This window comes from Carassius auratus, chromosome 9 (genome assembly GCF_003368295.1).
Source record: "Carassius auratus strain Wakin chromosome 9, ASM336829v1, whole genome shotgun sequence".
NCBI lineage: Eukaryota > Metazoa > Chordata > Actinopteri > Cypriniformes > Cyprinidae > Carassius > Carassius auratus.
In genome coordinates, this window is record NC_039251.1 from 34,684,564 (window position 1) to 34,706,113 (window position 21,550).

Below are 21,550 nucleotides of genomic sequence, written 5' to 3' on the forward strand. Positions count from 1 at the left end.
AGTGAGGAGATACAGAAAACAGATAAGTAAAGGGTAGCATGAGAAGAAGAGGAGAGATAGCTGCTTTGGCCACCTGCTTCGACTGCTGTTGTTGTTGAAAGTGAAAAAAAGGTGAACGTGATATGACATTCAGCCAAGTATGGTGACCCACACTCATAACTCGTGCACTGCATTTAACCCATCCAAGTGCACACATACAACAGTGAACACACACACGCACCCCCAGAGCAGTGGGCAACCATTTATGCTGCAGCGCCCGGGGAGCAGTTGGGGGTTCGGTGCCTTGCTCAAGGACACCACGGTCATGGTATTGCCAGCCCGAGATTCGAATCCACAACCCTAGGGTTAGGGGTCAAACTCTCTAACCACTAGGCCCATCTTCCCCCTCCTTGGCTGTGGGAAGAGTAGACAGGTTAGTAACATTTGATGGGGCAACCTAAAAAATTAATGCGTAGTCTACGGTGTTGCCAGCTTAGCGATTGGTTGCCTACTTTGACAATTCCTTAAGCCTTTGTCCACACAAGTACGTTCCTGTTGGAAAAGCATCATTCCTCTTGTTTTGGCCTTCCAGCCTTTTTAAGCAGCCTCCAAAACGGATACATTTGGAACACTGGTTTCACATTGTAGTATAGACTTTGGAAACGGAGGCTTCTGAAAACAATGAACATCATTTAGTCTTGTAAACATACCAATAGACATGATTATGGCAATAACATTAATTGCAGTTATGTGCTATTCACTTCCAAGCGATCACGCCAGTAAATGGTGAAATATATCCCTAAATAAATTGATCCTGCCAGAATAATTGAATGAAACTTATGTCTGTGTGAGGTTTAAACATGCATGGTAAGGCAGATAATATCTTTGGACGTTTCAGTTTGGATGACGACTATGGGAAAAAAGCCTTGGCTTCGTGGTAAAAAATTGGCATCGTCATCCAACAGAACTATGTCATAACCTCATTTAACAAACTTTAAGCCACCTTCCATGGCACACGACATTTGGACACGATTGTCACATTTCTCCCTCTAGACAGTCGTGCAGAACTTTCAAACTGGTCGTGCAGCAACTGTTACCTAGGCATGTTCACCATGGTAAAATTAATAATTTTAATGAATATAATGTATGAATACATTGTCACAAATCAGGTGACCCCCCCAAATAAAACCGTAGGTTTTATGGGACTAATCAAATAAATAATGGTTTAATAATTATTTCTCCCATAATTATTATAAACCACCATTTTACATAAATTGTGTTTGAAGAATAATGTTAAAGTTAACAAAATATTGGTAATTCTGACCTCACACCAATAGATTTGATTAGAATACGTCACATCCGGTTGGGCGTTCGCATACGGTCTAGTCGCAGAAGTTCAAAAATTTGAACGCATCCGAGGCTCAAATCGGATCTGAAATTTCCGTATACGTATGTGATCGGAACTCCACGCAGCTCCCGCACTACTTTCTAGCCGCGAACCTGTATTTAGCATCTTCACCTCAAAATGAATTGATTACGACGCGCCGCTAGAGGAGGCAGCCTCAAACTGCGTCTTGGCCGGAAAAGTAAGAACTGGGGTGTGATTCCAGCACTCGAGGAGAGCCCGGTCTTGAGCGGATCAATCGTGGTGTCAAGCGAGGCGAGCTCGGGCTTGCATGGTCTATTGGCCAAGACGTGTGGCTTGGTGAGAAGATCAGCTGTCGTGATGGCGTTTGATGGTGATCAACGGCCGTGTTTAATGATCATGGGTATCAGCAAAAGTAGCAGATCTGAAAAATCCCCGGTATGGATCTCCTCGGTAGAAGGAAAATTGGGTCTGTGATAAGACGGCAGACAGAGCGAACCGGGATGCTGATAAACCGTCAATGGAGACAGGTAGGCTAATTCAGCTGTATTTATACCCTAAGGTTGATTATCTTAAGTGGCTCCACCTGTGCTAATTAGGCTAAGTATCTGACGTGTTCCTCCCGAACCTTGTTATGCAACTACATTTCGAGAGGAACGTATTATTCAAATCAAATTTCCACTCACCTTCTGATTTATCAAAGCTTTTATCTTTAAGTCTCTGTGAAATAGCACGGGTTACAGCACACGAAGGAAATACCTCTGGATATTTCTGAGCCAATTACTCAGGAGTATCACAGGAAAGAGGAACATTTGTTACCTCAGGGCTGGCAAAAACTTTTCCTCCCGCCAAGTCATTCCCTAAAATAAATGTGACATCACGAACGGGTAGACACGGACGCACTCCAACAACAACGCAGCCGGTAACAAGGGAGGTCTCAATTTCAATTCTGTGCAAAGGCAAATTCACAAAGCCCATCTCAAATCCCTGTACCAAGACACTTGAACCAATAGAGCTCTCATTTGACAACGATAATATTGACACAAATCCGTCCATTATGAACGGGACATACCCCTGTTTTTCACACATGTCAGCCTGTGAAGCTAACGACTCCAGTCCTTCTAAATGTGGCGATGACATCAATAAACCTACCAGTTTAGGGACACTATTTTTCTTTTTGAGTGCTTTGCACTCAGCAATAATGTGTCCATGTTTCTTGCAATAGAAACAAACGGGTGAGGACACTGATTTGATAGTATTCTCCGCCACTTTATCCTCACGCAGAGAGCGATCCAAGATTCGCTTTACCCTTCGACTGTTGCTACCAGGATTTTGTGCAGTACCAAAGACAGTCTTATGTGTAAGCACATATTCATCCGCTAGAACAGCAGCGGCAGAACATTTGAGAACTTTCTGCTCATTTAGATACGTTTCAACGCGTTCTGGTAAACAGTTTTTAAATTCTTCTAAGAGAATCAGTTCACGCAGCTCTTCATACGTTTTTACTTTCATAGAAGCACACCACCGATGAAACATTAACTCTTTCTCACGAACGAATTCAAAGTGGGTCTCATCAGTTTTTCGATGATTACGAAACTTTTGGCGATACGCCTCAGGAACCAATTCATAAATTCGTAGAACAGCAGATTTTACTTCCTCATAATCGAGAGACTCCTCCACGGACAAAGAAGAATAAGCTTCCTGGGCTTTCCCCACAAGAACACACTGCAACAACATGGGCCAAAATGTTTTCGCCACTTAAGATTGATGGCAACCCGTTCAAAAAGAGCAAAAAACTTGTCTACCTCTTTTTCTCGAAAAGGAGGAACCATACGAATATTGCGACCCACATCAAATTCCGAGACATCCGCGGCACCCCTTTCACGAGCTTTCAGCTCGATTTCCCTGAGGCGGCAAGCTTGTTCCATCTCAAGCCGTTTCAACTCAAGTTCATGTCTCTCACGCTCTCTTTAACTCTCTTTCTCACGCTTCCATTCTTCTCTTTCTTTCAACAACTCTCTATCGTGCTCTTTAGCTTGGAACTCCAACTTCTTGACTTGCAAAGCAAGATCTAAACTACCCTCATCTGCTTCAGGATAATCAACCAGCTTTTCCTCCTCACCAAAGACGCCCTGTTTATGCAACGAATCCACAAGCAACAAATGTAGTTCCTGTTTGGACTGCGTATTACGTAAACCAACCTTATAATGTGCAGCAATCTTCATAAGATCAACCCTATTAATTTGGAACAACTCAGCTTGCGTCGGATTCGCAATAAAATTTGTTAATTCAAACATTATTTATAAACGTCTCAGGTTAAAGAGAAAAACAATAAAGCACTACACAATCCAAAATGCCCATCAAAGTCTGTGATTCAACAAAGTAACAAATTGAAGTGTGAACAGATCAAAAAGATCACACGAAGTCACACAAAATCCAGATCAATCCCGGATGAGCGCCCAAATATGTTACGGCCCATTACCATTTCAAGGCTTGTGAATTCTAAGGACACAGGCCGAACATATAACAAAGAATCACAACCCCTGATGTGAGTTCCAAGACGTCTTAAAATTAAACATTCACAAATAATATTTATAAGAAAGAAAACAATATAATGGATGATAAAGAGAACAATCAGTTCACGGGTAGGCAAACTAAGAAAACAGTTCCCTAACTACACCTGTTCTCGGAGTAAAGTTCTTACCTGACTACCGAAAAAATAAAAACAGGTGAGTTTTCCGGACATCTGCTTCCCTCGCTCAGTTCTTACTAAATAAGCAAACGTGAACTAATAAATAAATACATACACTACCCGCAACTGAACAGTAAGAAATATACCAAATATCAAAACACAACTTTATACGTTAAACCTAAGCTTAACATAAAACAAACAAAACCACCTCCAAGAGGCGATGAGAGACGATGGTGAATGGGAAGCGGAGCAACGGAGAGAAAGAGAGCACCACCATTGCTGTCTCGGAGCCTTTTATCCAGTATCCCCGATGATGTCACATAATTCTCGCGTAAGAAATCCTCCCACAACGCCACCTACGGACTCAGAAATAAATAAATCACACAGATACACATAACACATGGGTAAGACTGCCGACCTGACTGCTGTCCAGAAGGCCATCATTGACACCCTTAAGCGAGAGGGTAAGACACAGAAAGAAATTTCTGAACGAATAGGCTGTTCCCAGAGTGCTGTATCAAGGCACCTCAGTGGGAAGTCTGTGGGAAGGAAAAAGTGTGGCAAAAAAATGCTGCACAATGAGGAGAGGTGACCGGACCCTGAGGAAAATTGTGGACTGAGTCTGGAGTAGAAACATCCAGAGCCACCGTGCACAGGCGTGAGCAGGAAATGGGCTACAGATGCCGCATTCCCCAGGTCAAGCCACTTTTGAACCAGAAACAGTGGCAGAAGCGCCTGACCTGGGCCACAGAGAAGCAGCACTGGACTGTTGCTCAGTGGTCCAAAGTACTTTTTTCGGATGAAAGCAAATTTTGCATGTCATTCGGAGATCAAGGTGCCAGAGTCTGGAGGAAGACTGGGGAGAAGGAAATGCCAAAATACCTGAAGTCCAGTGTCAAGTACCCACAGTCAGTGATGGTCTGGGGTGCCATGTCAGCTGCTGGTGTTGGTCCACTGTGTTTTATCAAGGGCAGGGTCAATGCAGCAAGCTATCAGGAGATTTTGGAGCACTTCATGCTTCCATCTGCTGAAAAGCTTTATGGAGATGAAGATTTCGTTTTTCAGCACGACCTGGCACCTGCTTACAGTGCCAAAACCACTGGTAAATGGTTTACTGACCATGGTATTACTGTGCTCAATTGGCCTGCTAACTCTCCTGACCTGAACCCCATAGAGAATCTGTGGGATATTGTGAAGAGAAAGTTGAGGGACGCAAGACCCAACACTCTGGATGAGCTTAAGGCCGCTATCGAAGCATCCTGGGCCTCCATAACACCTCAGCAGTGCCACAGGCTGATTGCCTCCATGCCACACCACACTGAAGCAGTCATTTCTGCAAAAGGATTCCCGACCAAGTATTGAGTGCATAACTGAACATAATTATTTGAAGGTTGACTTTTTTTTGTATTAAAAACTACACTTTCAGAATCTGTGAATAACTCAAAATGCCCCAGAACCGACTTGTGTCCCCTACTTCCCGTGATTGGTCACATATGTGTCCACTTGCAGTTTATTAAATAGTAATTCTATTTAACTTGATTTATTAAAATGTGTGCAATATTGTTAATAGAAACATCTATACTGTACTCAGCATGGTCAACAGAGTCCATTCATGTAAGTTATTTCCCATAACACTGTAGAATTTCCATAGAGTTTTTTTTGGATTTTGGTTAATTTTACAACATGTGGTGCATGTCCTTCCGCAATTTATTTGAACCCTTGAACCCAATTCAAGTAAATGGCAGGTGGGACTTTTTTTAGAAACACCCCAGGGTCCCGAAATTTGGATCGGTGGGTCCAGGGGCCACCCCGAGTGAGTGAACTTGAAGGTTTAGTTTTCCAGGATGCAGAAATAAATTCACACTGTCTGAATATGCTGATATTCAGGCTTTATTAATTTTGTTAAAAACTTTTTTAAAAAGTCTCTTCTGCTAGCATAAATTGGAATAAAAGTGGAGCTTTATTAATTAAGGATTGAAACGATGTTAAACCAAAACTTCCTATTGGAATACAGTGGGGGAAAAATTTTTTAAAATATTTAGGAGTTTTTATTGGGGATGAAACTGTTATGCAAAGGAACTGGGAAGGTATAATTGAGAAGTGAAATAAGATCTTAAAAACAAAGAAGCATTTTCTCATCACATTGGGATTAATTCTACTCGCATTACGGCACAACTTCTTCGGATATGGGAATCTGCTCTAAATGACCACGAGATACTTTTATTATCAGTATATAATAATGGACTGTGCAACCCAGATTTGGAATAGGGTTTTCCAGGATTGATTTTGCTCCCAAATTGGATGGATACGCTGGGTTTGTTTCTTGAAAAAGATGCTTTAAGTGTTGATTTTTTTTTCTGTGAAAGAAAGTTTTTATATAAATCCTGCATAATTGCTTTAAATAGGAATATTTTTAACACCAGAACAGATACACCTTGTCGTGATTTTTTTTAATTTGAGTGAAGACAAAAAAAAAATGATTTTTTACAAACCAGCGTTGATCAAAAAGACAATGTAGAATTGTTCATGGTGTTATTGCAGTTAATGCATTTATTTCTGTTTTAAACCCTGGAAATACTGACAGATGTCCTTTTTGTGATGACAGAGAGACTATTTTTCATGCTTTAAGTTGTCATAAACTTGACCTACAGTTTTCGGTCTTAAAATATGTCTTTAAAAGTTGCAATGAATTTTTCTTGCAAGAGGTTTTCATTTTAGGTTACAAATATGTTTCTAAGTGAAAATATGTTTGTCAGTTGCTTAATTTTGTTGTGGGACAAGCAAAAATGGCCATCTATATGAGCAGGAGAGAGAAAATGTCATAGAATATAGTTCAGACAGGAACCACTTTGGCAAGTTTACTTTAGTTTATTGAAAACAATTTATCTTTGGCGGTATGGTTCCTTATAGGGGTTCTTGCTCCCAGAATAATTGAACATACAAGAGCTTTAACATTAACCCCCTGGAACCATGAATTTAGAAATACATAATAATTAAGACTTTTAATAAAGTCTTTAAAGCAAACAGTGATAATCATGTAGATGTGGCAGAGGGACGTCTATCCTGTAGCCTGGTTATGAAGATGAGTGTCTCTCAACAGTGAGGTCCATGCCAGCTAAGATTTTGGTAGCCTTAGTGAGCTGAAACAAAGAAAACGACAGCCAGAAGGTGCGCAGTAATATGCTCATGCTTATAATGGGGAGGGAGGGAGGGTTGCGAGTCGTTGAGCATACTTACTGAGCAGTGGTACCACGTATATATACACATGTCCCGTGTCTAATAGGAGAGATGTGGTGATTGGAGCAATTTGACAGCTGACCGCATCAGCTGTTCACAGCCTTGCCTCCGTGTCCTGACTGAACTAACGCTGCGCTCGATTTCAGACAGGAACCACTTTGGCAAGTTTACTTGAGTTTATTGAACATAATTTATCTTTGGCGGTATGGCTCCTTATGGGGGTTCTTGCTCCCAGAATAATTGAACATGCAAGAGCTTTAACATTAACCCCCAAAACATAATGAGAGTATTACTGCCTGAAGAAGAACCCCCCAAAACCAACCTTGTCCAATCCTGCAAAGAGAAAAGTCAGTGTTATTGAGATATCCTTAATGTAGCCTACTGGCTAGGGAAGGGGTATCTCCCTTCTAATGCGGCAGAGAATAGCCGGCCTCCCTATAATTAAGGTAGCTAGTAATAGCAGCGAATGGTATTTTCTCCTGCGGGAGAACCGCAAATGAGCAGCATGTCCCTGAGCTTAATGCAGCCTATGGTAGGAGAGGGGTATTCTCCCCTCTAAAAAGTGAGGGAGAGAATAGCAAGTCCCTTCTTATTTTAAGTAGCAGGGGTGTTCAGCCTCTGCTAAAGGATGTACAGCAGTCCCCTGCAGCCATAGCAGCAAAGGGCGTTCTCTGCAGTTGCCTCTTCCTCATTCTTTTTATCCTCCTCATTCTTTCTAACAGATTGATACAGAATTCAGAAATATGTATTTCAATATGCAATAAAATAAAACTGTACACTTGAATTACTTGAATATATATGCACATACATTTTGGGGATGGTAAAGGTCTTGTCCACTGGGTGGTGCTGTGGCTGTTTAATTAGAGCACTTGTCCTGAGCAACAAGTGTGTGTGTGTGTTGGTAATTGGGAAGCACACGGTTTTTGAGTGGATTGTAAAAACTGAGTTTGCAAGGTGGATTGTAGTTGTATGTGGTCCATAAGGTATGGCTTTGTGTGTACATGTAAAAGTATGAAACTGAACATGAAACTGAACACTAAAAACCTAGAATTTCTTTTAGCATTCTTATTTACTTATTTAATTGCTTTATTATTAAGTAGATGTTACAATTCTTATGAGCTTGTGCATGACCGTGATTTGAGAAACCTGAAACTTCCACAAAATATGTAGGATTAGCCTAATCTCTGTGAGTAAAGGTTTTTCAAATGATAACTAAATATTCATTGAGTCTTAAATTCATAATGTGGACAGAGTATTTACGCTAATGTTGGCATTACTATTTTATTAAATATCAAATCCAGCAGAGCCTTTATCTTGATTTTATTATTGCCAACTACCCATCTTAATGAAACATTTATCTTAATTTAATTTGTTAAAAAAAGGCTAGTTTTTATTGGTGCGTTGATCTATGTTATAGGCTAAATGAGTCTAGACCTATTTGTGCCTAGAGAAAGTGCTGAGATATTACGTTGTCACAGAGGACTTATTTTATTTGTTTATTCCAACTTCCAAGTGGTCTAGTCTATGTTAGTTATGAATAAATTATGTTTAAACATGTATAAATGACTCATACTTGACAAAAGGCAAAAGAGCTGTGTGCGCACATCTGAATAATGTCGGGCTATAAATGGATTCGGGCTTTTAAAAAGCTGTCAAACAAAATTTACTTGTCAGGCTCGGGCCGAAACCTGTCGGGCTCGGGTCCTGTCGGGCATAACTTTTAAAGCCCGATTACAGCTCTAATCCCTACCTCTAAACCTATAATTTATTCCTAAAATCAGTGGGAAATGATAGCTGAATAACAAGGATGTAGAAGCACCTAACTCTGATTTTAAGCCGAAAACAGATATTTCCTGAAAAGTTAGTTCTCAATTCTGATTGGTTGATTGGAATGTTGTTCCAGGAACATGTACTTGGGGAAATCGTTCTTGGAGGCACACCAACACTAGACGTCATCAAATAATCTGCCACTGATACGAAAAACGTGACAGAGAGATAACAGGAGTACAGTTCAGGCTTTTTATTTATTTTTTGTCAAACTGGAATGCAAAAATACAAATATCGTTACAAAATGTTCACAAACGTATTTCCATTACTTACAAACATCCTCTAAAAACATGAAATGAAGCAACATCTTGCTCCATAAAATACTACAACTCTTAACAAATGCTATTGCCATAAAACACTGTTCTTTAGACCAAACCTATGATTTCTAGATTACATACAAATATATATTTATCTGTAAAAACACTGACAATAATAACTGTGTTGCATCGTGTTCTGTGGAGAGGTAGAACTGTGCAAATGAAGCAGACTTGATCCCTCGGTCAGAATCGAGGGGTCGAGGGATAGTCCAGATAAACTTCCCTTATCCAGACACACTTCAGTATGGCCGTGGGATTCCCCCGAGGGGAAGTGCTTGGGGAAGTTTGGGAGCGCGTGTCTAAAAGTGGTGTGGAACGCAGAATGTAATCTCAGGGTAAATGAGGTATATCTAGGTTATGTAAATCGTTTTTTTTTTTTTATTGTGTTGAACAGACCTTTTAGTGAATGTACATATGATTAATTTTGTTTTGTGAATCTTGTCTTGTCTTTTCTTCCATTAATCAATCATGAAACAGAACATATAACATGACCCAATGGTATTGTGTCTAACTCACTCAGATTCAAGAGAACAACGGCTGCAGTGTGTAAATCTATAACACTATATTGATCAGTCCATGTCGCCTCACACAGCTGCTTCAGTGCTTGGCTCTCCAGTGTTTGTAATGCTTTTGTAATTTTTTTCCTGTTTTTTGTTAAAAGAAACACGATCAGTTTCACCATGGAAGAACTGCTGAACATTCGGCAGAACACACCACAAGATCTTTTACTGGATTATAATTATTCAGACGTTTTACTGAACGTTGTTATCGGAGGTGCAGCGGCGCTGATCAAGCGCTTCAGGACGCGCAGACGGGGGAAGCGAGAGGGAGCGCTTGCCAGACTCAGGAAGCGTGGATTTCGAACGCCGTTGCCTAGCATCCATCTGGCAAATCTCCGCTCTCTACCCAACAAAACAAACTAACTCCTTCTTGCATATTTGGACAAATAAGGATTTCTCACACTCTGCTGCTCTGTGTTTCATGGGAATTCAGGTTTCATGGAAACCTGGCTGAATGACGCCATACCGGACAGCGCGCTCCATCTGCTGGACTTTCAGCTGTTTGGAGCAGATCTCAACGCAGAATCAACAGGGAAATCACGCGGCGGCGGGACATGCTTTAACATTAATGAACGCTGGTATACAGATGTAACTGTGTTAAAGAAGATGTGGTGTCCTGATCTATAAATGCTGTTTGTCAACTTCAAGCCATTCTATTCACCACAGGAGTTTCATTCGTTCATTCTGGTCAGTGTTTACATCCCTCCGCAAGCGCATGTGAGCTCAGCTTTACAGAAACTCACTGATCAGATCACAGAGACAGAACAACTACACCCAGACTCTGTTTTAATCATTCTTGGGGACTTCAACAAAGCCAATCTCTCCCGTGAACAGCATGTTACATGTCCCACCAGAGACAGTAATATATTGGATCACTGTTACACCACAATAAAGGACGCATATCACTCCGTTCCACGAGCAGCTTTGGGAAATTCTGATCACTGTATGGTTCATCTTATACCGTCCTACAAGCAAAAACTTAAATCTGCTAAACATGTAGTAAGGACTGTGAAGAGATGGACCAGGATTTACAATCTTGTTTTGACCTCACTGATTGGAGTGTTTTTGAAGCTGCTGCCACCGATCTGGACGAACTCACAGAGACCGTAACCTCATATATTAGTTTCTGTGAGGATATATGCATTCCTACCAGGACTTATTTATCATTCAACAATGATAAGCCATGGTTTACAGTAAAACTCAGACATCTTCGTCAGGCCAAAGAGGATGCCTACAGAAATGGGGACAGAGTCTTGTACAATCAGGCCAGGAACACACTGAACAAAAAGATTAGAGCAGCTAAAAAGACCTACGCTAAGAAGTTGGAAGACCAGTTTACTTCCAACGACTCAACTTCAGTGTGGAGAGGACTGAGGGCCATCACAAACTACAAGACACCATCCCCTTGCACTGAGGCTAATCAACGACTTGCTAACGACCTGAATGAGTTTTATTGTAGATTTGAAACCCCCAACACCCATTCTGACCATCTCCCTACACAACCATTAACACCTCCTGCAATCCCACCCTCCACACCTCCTGCTCTTCAAATCTGTGAAGATGATGTGCGCCAGGTCTTCAGGAAGAACAAAAGAAGAAAAGCCCCAGGCCCAGATGGTGTTACACCAGCCTGTCTGAAAATCTGTGCTGACCAGCTGGCCCCCATCTTTTCACAGATCTTCAACCGATCCCTGGAGTTGTGTGAAGTGCCTTCCTGCTTCAAACGCTCCACCATCATCCCCATCCCAAAGAAACCCAAGATAACAGGACTTAACGAATACAGACCTGTGGCTCTAACGTCTGTCGTCATGAAGTCGTTTGAAAAACTGGTTCTGGGTTATCTGAAGGACATCACTGGACCCTTACTGGACCCCCTGCAGTTTGCTTACCGAGCAAACAGGTCCGTGGATGATGCAATCAACATAGGATTTTACTTCATCCTGCAACATCTGGACAAAACAGGGACTTATGTGAGGATCCTGTTTGTGGACTTTAGTTCGGCTTTCAACACCATCATCCCAAAAACCCTCCAGATCAAACTGACCCAGCTCTCTGTCCCTAGCTCTATCTGTCAGTGGATCACAGGCTTTCTGACAGACTGGGGAAATTCATGTCAAATAGCTGCTTCACCAACACTGGTGCCCCTCAGGGCTCTGTTCTCTCCCCTCTGCTCTTCTCCCTGTACACCAACGACTGCACCTCTAAAGACCCCTCTGTCAAGCTCCTAAAGTTTGCAGACGACACTACAGTCATCGGCCTCATCCAGGACGGTGATGAGTCTGCTTACAGACAAGAGGTCGAGCAGCTGGCTGTCTGGTGCAGTCTTAACAACCTGGAGCTGAACACGCTCAAAACAGTGGAGATGATCGTGGACTTCAGGAGAAACCCCCCTGCTCTCCCCCCACTCACCATCATGAACAGCACTGTGACTGCAGTGGAGTCATTCAGATTCCTGGGAACCACCATCTCTCAGGACCTGAAGTGGGACAATCACATTGACTCCATTGTAAAAAAGGCCCAACAAAGGTTGTATTTCCTTCGCCAGCTGAGGAAGTTTAACCTGCCACGGGAGCTGCTGAAACAGTTCTACTCAGCCATCATTGAGTCTGTACTGTGTACTTCAATAACTGTCTGGTTTGTTTCAGCAACAAAATCAGACATCAGAAGACTACAGAGAACGGTTCGGACAGCTGAAAGGAATATTAGTGCTCCCCTGCCCACCCTTCAAGAACTGTATACATCCAGAGTGAGGAAAAGGGCTCAGAAAATCACTCTTGATCCCTAAAATCAAAGTTACCCCATCTTTGAACTTTTGCCATCAGAGCCGCAAACACCAGAACAGCAAGGCACAATAACAGTTTCTTCCCCCAGGCAATCTACCTCATGAACAGTTAAATGTTCCCCACTTATGCTTATAAACGTGCAATATCCTTATATTTATTTGTTAACCCTCCATCCTAGAACATTCCTGCATCTCACTCAATCCCATTCCATTATCATTTATAGCACAATTGTTTATACACTTATTTGTGTTTGTGCGTGTGTTGTTGTCTCTGTGTACTAGAATCATGAATTGTTTTAGCTTATGTCACTAAAACAAATTCCTTGTATGCGCAAGTATTCTTGGCAATAAAGCTCTGATTTTGACTAGTTTGTTGTTACTGGTCAAATTGTTTGAATTTTGTGTGCATTTAGTAAAAAAGGGCAAATTGGAAAAATGCCTCAATGCAATTCAAACTAACTTAATGTTGTTTGTTTTATCGTGGTCTTTGGCTCAAAAGGGTTCACAATTTGTTTTTGTTCTCTTTGTTGAATCTTACATGGAGAGGAGATTGAGGAAATAATCAAACGAAACGGTCAACTAACGGATGACAGTTAATTCTCTTTTAAACCCTGCTGTTGTTAAAGCTAACGAAGAAAGACATCAAATGACAATAATGAATTAAGATTCTATAAGAATCATAAGAAATATCTGTGTTAACACACAGATATGACAAATATGGCTAAATGTACACAATAAGTGGACAGATGTTGGAAGAGAGAACAGGAAGAGAGTCCTGTTGTCTCAAGCACAGAGCTCCAGCAGCGTCCCATCATGCAGCTTTTCTCTGTGCTTTTGGCTGCTCATCTGAAGGTCAGTGTGTGTGGTGGATCTGTGACTGGAGTCCTCCTCTGTGGAGTAAACGCCTGAGTCTCCACTGCTGTGTCGGCTGTGTGTACTGGAGTCCTGTTCTCCAGCGTTTGATTCCTCATTCACTGCCACAGCGTCCAGCTCAGTCCTGACCAAGACCAGCGGCACACACACAGACACTGGACACTCTGGAGACAGCAGCTGCGGCTTCTCGGACTCACTGAACAACAGCTGAAGAGAGAGAGAGAGAGAGCATGTATTTAAATGATAGGGGGAACCCTCGAGGATCAGAAGAACACAGAACTGTAGATGGTTTTAGAAAGAGAAATCTGTTCTAACACTCCACACTCTTTATCAGCGTAAATAATACATTTCTGCCATTATTATTCTAAAGCAATATTTTACACAAACAGTGTTTAAAGAATAATTTTGAAGTGAACAAAATATGGGTAATTCTAACCCTACACTCATAGTATTTAAAAGAATAGATCCCATCCACAGACACCAGATACTTACTTCATCTAGAGCTAATGTTGAATTGAATCATTGCTATTGATCCCTAAACATACAGACCTTTTTTACATTTCAGGGATTTTCAGCAGCGGAAGTCAAGGTTGGGTTAACTTTGACTTCCGCTGTGAATGAGTGAATGAGAGAGTACCACAAACATCGTTATTGCACTGCCATTTGCTCAAATAGCAAAAGAAGAGCTCCACGATAGTGTTTTCATAACCTTCAATGATAGGACAAATATTGAGAGACACTGATCATGAAGGTCAGAGGAGAGAACGATGTCAAATTGACCACCCCTCCCACAGACGCTGCATCAGAAACACCCTTGCATTGGCGTTTACTAGTAACGACTTATGAATTATAACAGTGAAGTGAAAACAGGCCATTTTTAATCAGATTTGCCATTTCTGACATAAGCAAATCAAAATAATATTTTCTGAGGTCATCATGATTAGCTGTTCAGTCTTAATCGACCAGAGTGAATCAAATAATAAGATACAAACAGACTGATGAGGTCAGATCAGTGATTTCCAGCTAGTCCCTAGACACGGTTCTTATAAGATTCACCCGAGAGCATACTGCTGAATAAGATTAGCTTTCCCCTTCTTTATTCTTTATAACCTGAGAATGCAGCGACACATACCTGGGGTTACGCCGCAGATAACCGCAGTGAATTACAACGCTGCGTGTTCGGCTGTACGCTCAGTAGCGCCTCCACGGACGAAAAAACAAATGATTATGTCTAAATACACTGTTCTGGTGAGTGACCTTGTAAATGTGGTCTTAAATGTTATTAAGACTTAAATTACTGTGAAGAGTTGGGGAAAAAAATTTGATGTGTGTCCTGTGCATCAGGTTTTAAAGAGACGGCGTTGATTTTAAAGTAAAACCCACTGAAGTCTTCTGTCATTGATGAAAATCGGACTAATATACATAAATGAATAAATGTGTGTGTGTGTGTAAATTCATTCTCTGCCAGCAGGAGGCGCTTGTAGAGCAGGAGAGAGAAAGAGGTTTCTCCAGTAACGGCTGTAATCAGATAAGAGCTGCTATTGTATGTAACAATTGTATTGTCTGTCTTTAAAGGGGGGGTGAAATGCTATTTCATTCATACTGAGTTTTTTACACTGTTAAAGAGTTGGATTCCCATGCTAAACATGGACAAAGTTTCAAAAATTAAGTTGTACGTTTGAAGGAGTATTTCTGTTCCAAAAATACTCCTCCTGGTTTGTCACAAGTTTGGGAAAGTTTTTTCCGAGCATGGCTCTGTGTGACGTTAGATGGAGCGGAATTTCCTTATATGGGTCCTGAGGCACTTCTGCCGGAAGAGCACGTGCTCCCGTATAGCAGAGCACTGAGAGCACAACAGACTTCACTGATCAGAGCGAGAGCGTCGCCAAATGTCACAAAAGAAGTGTGTTTTTGGTTGCCAGGGCAAGACAACCCTGCACAGATTACCAAAAGAGAAACAGCATTAAGGGACCAGTGGATGGAGTTTATTTTTACAGAGCATCAACGGAGTTGTGCAAGTGTTTGTGTTTGTTCCCTGCATTTCGAAGATGCTTGTTTTACAAACAAGGCCCAGTTTGACGACGGATTTGCGTATCGTTTATTTCTTAAGGATGATGCAATCCCAACGAAAAAGGATCACGATTGTGTGTTGGAACCGCAGGCGGTGAGTAAAACTGCTTCAAATATCTCTGTGTTATTAACTTAGCTATCAGCGCGTAAGCACATCAAGTAAACAACATGCGATGTTGTCATCAAACTGCACTTTCCACATGTACAGCTTAAAAAAAAAAAAAAAAAGACGACAAAGTGGAACTTAGTCATTTTCCAAAACCGCTAAGCAAATATATACAGTTTCAGTACATACCACATAGAGACGCTGTTGCTGATGCTACTCTTTTTAAATTTCAGCCTCTGGATCTGTGTCACAGCTTCCAGACGCGCTCAACACAAAATCCTACTGGCGCTCGTGATTCTTTAGCTCCGCCCACACGTCACGCCTCTAGGCGCTCGTGTTTTTCCGGGAAAAATGGTACAGACTATCTTTCTCTTATGAATATAATAAAAATAAAGACTTTTTGGAGTTATGAAGGATGCAGTACTACTCTATAGTACTCAAGATTAACAGGATAATGAGTGAAAACGAGCATTTCACCCCCCCCCTTTAAAAGAGTTTGGTGTATTTCCTCTTTTTGATGTAGCCACGTCTCAGTGCTTTTATGAAGAGAGCGCATCTACGCACCTTTCGGACAGCACACAAAGGACCAGGTTGACCGTTACTTAAAAAAAACCTGGAACCATTACGGTTTCATTTTTTCTGTAGGGACTTGGTACCAAAGTACCGGGTCTTCTGACAACACTAGTAGTAATAACTGCCTGATTTTGCAGAAATCATTTTTTTGGATGGTAAATTTTCTCATGTCACCAGCCATTGGCAGGTGTGGCAAAAAGTTACTTTTAGGCCCTGTTGAGAATCATAGAAACCTTGTGGTTAGAAGTAGATCCTCTTAATTCAGAAACATTGTAGAACTGAATCCTTGTTTTTTTTTTTTGTCTTTTAATAATTTTGAAGTTGTTATGCATGCTTTTATTACATCCAGACTGGACTATTGTTACTCATTGTATTACAGTGTTTCTCATGCCTCACTTTCACACCTGCAGTTGCTTCAAGATGTTTTTTATAAGGGTTTAAATAGGTTAGCACCCTACTTCTGCAGTTACTCATGTTATCTAGGCCATTAAGATCGTTTCAGTAAAATCTTGGTTAAAGTCGAAAGGCGTTCTCAGTTGCAGCTCTTCTCTTATGGAACAGCTTACCTCTTCACATTAGATATATTAGATATCGTTGTAATTTTTATTTATTTTATAATCCTAGATTGTGTGAATGTGTGCCCTGGTATGTAAAGCCAACATGTGCTATTTGGCTCTGGTCCAGAGACACGATTGGACGGAGCAGATCATATACGCGAGTCGGCATTTATTAAAAACATTTGCAACTACACCGCTTCAGCATGATTATGACCACTATTTTGTTTTACAAAGAGTTTTATATTGAATCTAGGGGGTACCTAGCTCAACGTCTCTGGCCCAAGCAGCTATCATCACAACGCCATTGGCTACTTTAGAAAGGGGGCGGGGCTGTCGATTTGTTATAGAATAACACTGCTTGTTTCAAGGCACTGCATTTTACAGTGAGGGTAAACTTTTGATAGGACTAAAAGGGCCAGGAGCACTCAGGAAAAAAATAAATAAATATGTGAAAAAAACCTTGAAGTCAACAGAGGACGAGCTGGGACAAAGAGCTAGATGAGAAATAACTTAAGGTAGAGGAGGCTAAATCTAATCCTACTCTATGCAGCAATTATGAGTCAGGAGACTATGCATCTTACTGTGCATGTAAAATATATCAATCAGAACTTCTGTCTTTATTCCTGAAGAGAGCTGATAAATGTATTTTGATAAACAGTTCATCAACGCATAACTACTAGAATGTATAAATTGACCTGAGATGCATCAAATGCATTTAAAACCTTATGAAACATAACATTTTGGAGCAGGTAACAGAGTATAAATGTTCTGTACCTCCTGAATGTGATCCGGGAGTTGAATGGCTGGGTAGAAGGTGTTCTTGAGGAGCGTGAACATCTTGTAAAAGCAGAAGTACAACAGCAGGAAGAACAACAGCAGACCGATCAGGACGTACAGAAATGTCTCCCAGTACGGCATCTGACCTGAAATCACACACAGCGTTCAGTCGTAATGTCACCGTATGCCACACTGTTCATCTGACAGAAGAATCACTTGTCATCATGAGCACTGCCTCTGCCTTATGAAAGCCATACATGCAGGCTATAAATGCTCATTAATGTGGATGAACAACCATGTAAAGTATTTAAAAGAACTCACAGGTATGAGTGATACATTTGTGACCCGTCACGGAAACCAGTGACACAAGTCGGCAGCACAACTTGAGCAAAATGAGAAAGAAACGTTTTTTTGTTTTTTTTTGTGATTTTCGTTTTTTTTTGGAGAATCTGTTAGTTGATATCACAAAGAAGCCTCTCCGTGTTTGAGATAGCAGTATTGGTTTATTTAAAAGCGTACATTTTGAGGTTGAAATCAGCTAGTTTGTCGGAGATTCTAGCACGCAGTAGGGGCGTTTCATTGTCTGTCTGTATTTCCATACTGGATAAGCCGGCTTTTGTTTCTTTTGTTATTGCCCCCGTCCTCCGAGGGAAGCGTGGCTACTTAGTATGCAGCGATCTGGCCGGCTCTAGCTGATATCAAAATTCAGTGGAGATGTACGCCGCAAAGATGAACGCAGATGAGCTGAACCGTGGCCGTTACACCGAAAATGTTTTGAAGTACTTCTTCGACAAGCCGGATGCTCATGAACAAGCGCTCACTGATTCTGAAGACGATCTGAGCAACGATGAAAGCGGCATAATAAGACTGTATAATATCCCTAATCTACAACTGAGCGAAGATGACGATGAGGAAGAATGTATTGGACTGGCGTCAGACGAGTTGGACAGTAAGATATCAGAGGCTTTATCGATAGCAACATTTGATGGGGATAAAGACAAAGAAATGGGGAAAATGTAAACATTTAGAGGCAAACAGACGCACAGTGCAAACTTCGGATCTGCAAGAATACTTTCTGTTTCTTATGGGGTGAGTTTCCATAAACATCAAAGTATGTCGTTTTGTGTTCATTCTAAGAACACGTACACGTTATCTCATGTTTAGTCCATGTTTAGACCTTCATATCTACCTATTGTTATTAGCTAGCTCATAGCTCATCGGTTATCACAGAATCCTGTTAAAAAAGTCCTAATGCTACACAATGAAATCAATTCACCAAGTTTTATGTGGAAAACCAGCAAATAACAAATAAAATTAGCATCAATATGTACTTTTTGTTTACATAAACATTAAAATAATAACATTAAAAATGATGGCCACATTTGAAAGATTAAAGATTTTTTATAAAAAGATAAAACTCACATATTTCAGCCTCTAAATCATTTTTATAAAAGTAAAAAAAGATAAATTACTGACATTTACAATGCACACTCCTTTATTATTAATAGTATGCGGTCTGATTTTTCCCGTTGTGTCTATCGTTGCTATGCAGGGGGTATAGCTTATCTAAATGAGATGTAAATGAGCCCCTTTGTCACTCGCAGCAGTGAGAACTGCACGATGTTTAAAGGCTATTTTCTGCTTTTTGAGCTTTTTTGAGTGCCTCCCTTCAAATGGCCACAACTTCTCCAAATATTATCAGATTTCCATGTGTTACACATCGTTGGAAAGCTTGGAGACTACACTTTCAGAATCTGCGAATAACTCAAAATGCCCCAGAACTGACTTGTGTGCCTACTTTCCGTGTTTGGTCACATTTATTAAATTAATCATTCTCCCAAAACAGAAGCCTTTACTAGGTACAGTTTGAGGTTAAACTGTGTCACTGGAGCACTGTTTGTTTTTTATTCTATTGGCTGCGAGTGTTACATATATTTGATTCAGTCTGACATTACTTGTGTGTGTGATGGAGCTGCTGACCTTCAGTGTGTGTGCACTGTGTGTCGCTGAAGACACTGCTCTTGTTATGCAAGACATCACGGCTCTGAACTCTCACACAGTACCACGTCTGTCTGTACAGCTCAGTCAACATTACCAGATTGTTCTTCGTCTCCAGAACTTTAGCCTTCTGCAGGGATAGAGCAGGAAATGATGTCACTCAGCAGTGTTATTTATTCAGTAATACTGCATTAAAAACAAAACACATCAGTCATGGCCATAAAATAAGGTGGTCCGTTAACGTTAGGGCTGTGCGATATGGACAAAAAAAACCTTCACGATTTTTTGATCAATTTTGCGATTTCGATTTTAATCACGATTTTGACAAACATAGACATGCTTTACAGTCATAAATGCATTCAGTATAAATTTTAAACATTTCCAAAAGAAAACCAATGAGAGATTTATCAAATGTCTCTAGAACAGACATAAGTCAAAATAATCACTAAGTAAAGATGTCAAACAAAATGTCTAGACATATGGAAAAAAATAAAAAAAATAAAATAAAACCATGTTCAGGGATCTTTTTTTTTTTTTTTTCTCTCTCCATGCATTGGTCAGAGCTCACTGTAGCAGTACCTCAGGTGTTATACGTTTTGCCCAATATATTTATTGCCCAACTGTCACGTACTCCATCTGCAGTGCGTATACAGTAAGTTATGTGTAAGCGGTTCAGAAGCACCACTCGCACCAGTGATGCGCGGGTCAATGTATTAATAACCCGCCCGCAACTCGGACTGCAAAAAAATAAAATAAAATATTGTACCCGACTCGCATTTTTAAAAAGCAGTAAATTATCATCGTAGCGTCATTGGGCTATAGGAACGTAGGCAAAACTAACTAGGCAAAAAAACAAACAAACAAGACTTAATATATCATAATTTTGTCAAGAATTATAAACAAATGGTCAGTAAACTCATAATTTGTACTAAAATAATCTAGTCTGGCTATGTCTGCATGCCCGTAGGCAGGGAGGGTTCGGGTGGTTCGAACGAACCCCCCCTCACTGCCAAAGGTCCAGAATTTAAGTCTTTTTTTTTTTTTCATGCATCGGCTCTGAATAATGATGGGGGGGGGGGGTGTATTTTTTTATTATTATTATTAAAATGATTTCTCTATTTTTTCCACTCAATAGTCTACAATACAATAGCCATATAAGCGTAGTGTAATTATAATAATAAAACATAGTAGGAAATTATTATATTTTTAATTATATTAAATACAGTTGTTGTTATAATCATGGCCGTAGCCAGCTATGAGGTAAATTGTTCATGTTCGGGAAAAAATAGTTCTCTGATTGACTAATTTTCTGCTAAACTCCTCATATGAATGTCTGCATGTATAATTCAGAATGTTTAGCGTCCGTGGTATGAAAATAATCGCTGCGAGACGCTTCCAAAGTGAACGAGTCTTCAGAGAGTTGAGAGCGAGAGACGCAGCATCCATGTTGTTAGATCCAGCTATTATTAGGGGGTTTTTTTACTTGTTTTTCCACTTAATTTAACACTTTAGAAAGTTAATAAAGTAGGAAGTTGAGGTTTAGGGTCAGCTATAACTTTATAATTTCCAAAATATCTGAAATAATTTCAGTCCATTTTATTTATTTATAGGTTTTTGTTTATTTTAATAGAAAATCTGGCAACATTCCTTCTCCCTGCATTAGTCTGGGAGTTATCAAAAAAGTGAGCGGCTATTTACACTAAGTGCAAATAGGAGAAAAAGATTCAAACATCCACTGATGCTCCAGAAGGAAACAAGATGCATTAAGAGCTGGGGGGTGAAAACTTTTGAACACAATGAAGATGGCCAAATTAGTCTTATTTTGTTGAAATATTT

The 21,550-nt window shown here is 40.5% G+C and overlaps 1 protein-coding gene across 1 annotated transcript in view; it reads right to left on the minus strand.

Moving 5' to 3' along the window:
* Positions 1-12,989: 12,989 nt before the first annotated feature.
* The window catches only part of LOC113109136 (interferon alpha/beta receptor 1a-like), a 31,636-nt gene continuing 23,075 nt past the window's right edge, over positions 12,990-21,550 (minus strand). Inside the window, exons 5-7 of the mRNA XM_026272705.1 lie at positions 19,697-19,844; positions 17,714-17,862; positions 12,990-13,840 (exon numbers count right to left, since the gene is read on the minus strand). Coding sequence (XP_026128490.1) covers positions 13,544-13,840; positions 17,714-17,862; positions 19,697-19,844 — 594 coding nt within the window. The 3' untranslated portion in view covers positions 12,990-13,543. The remainder of the gene's footprint in view (positions 13,841-17,713; positions 17,863-19,696; positions 19,845-21,550) is intronic.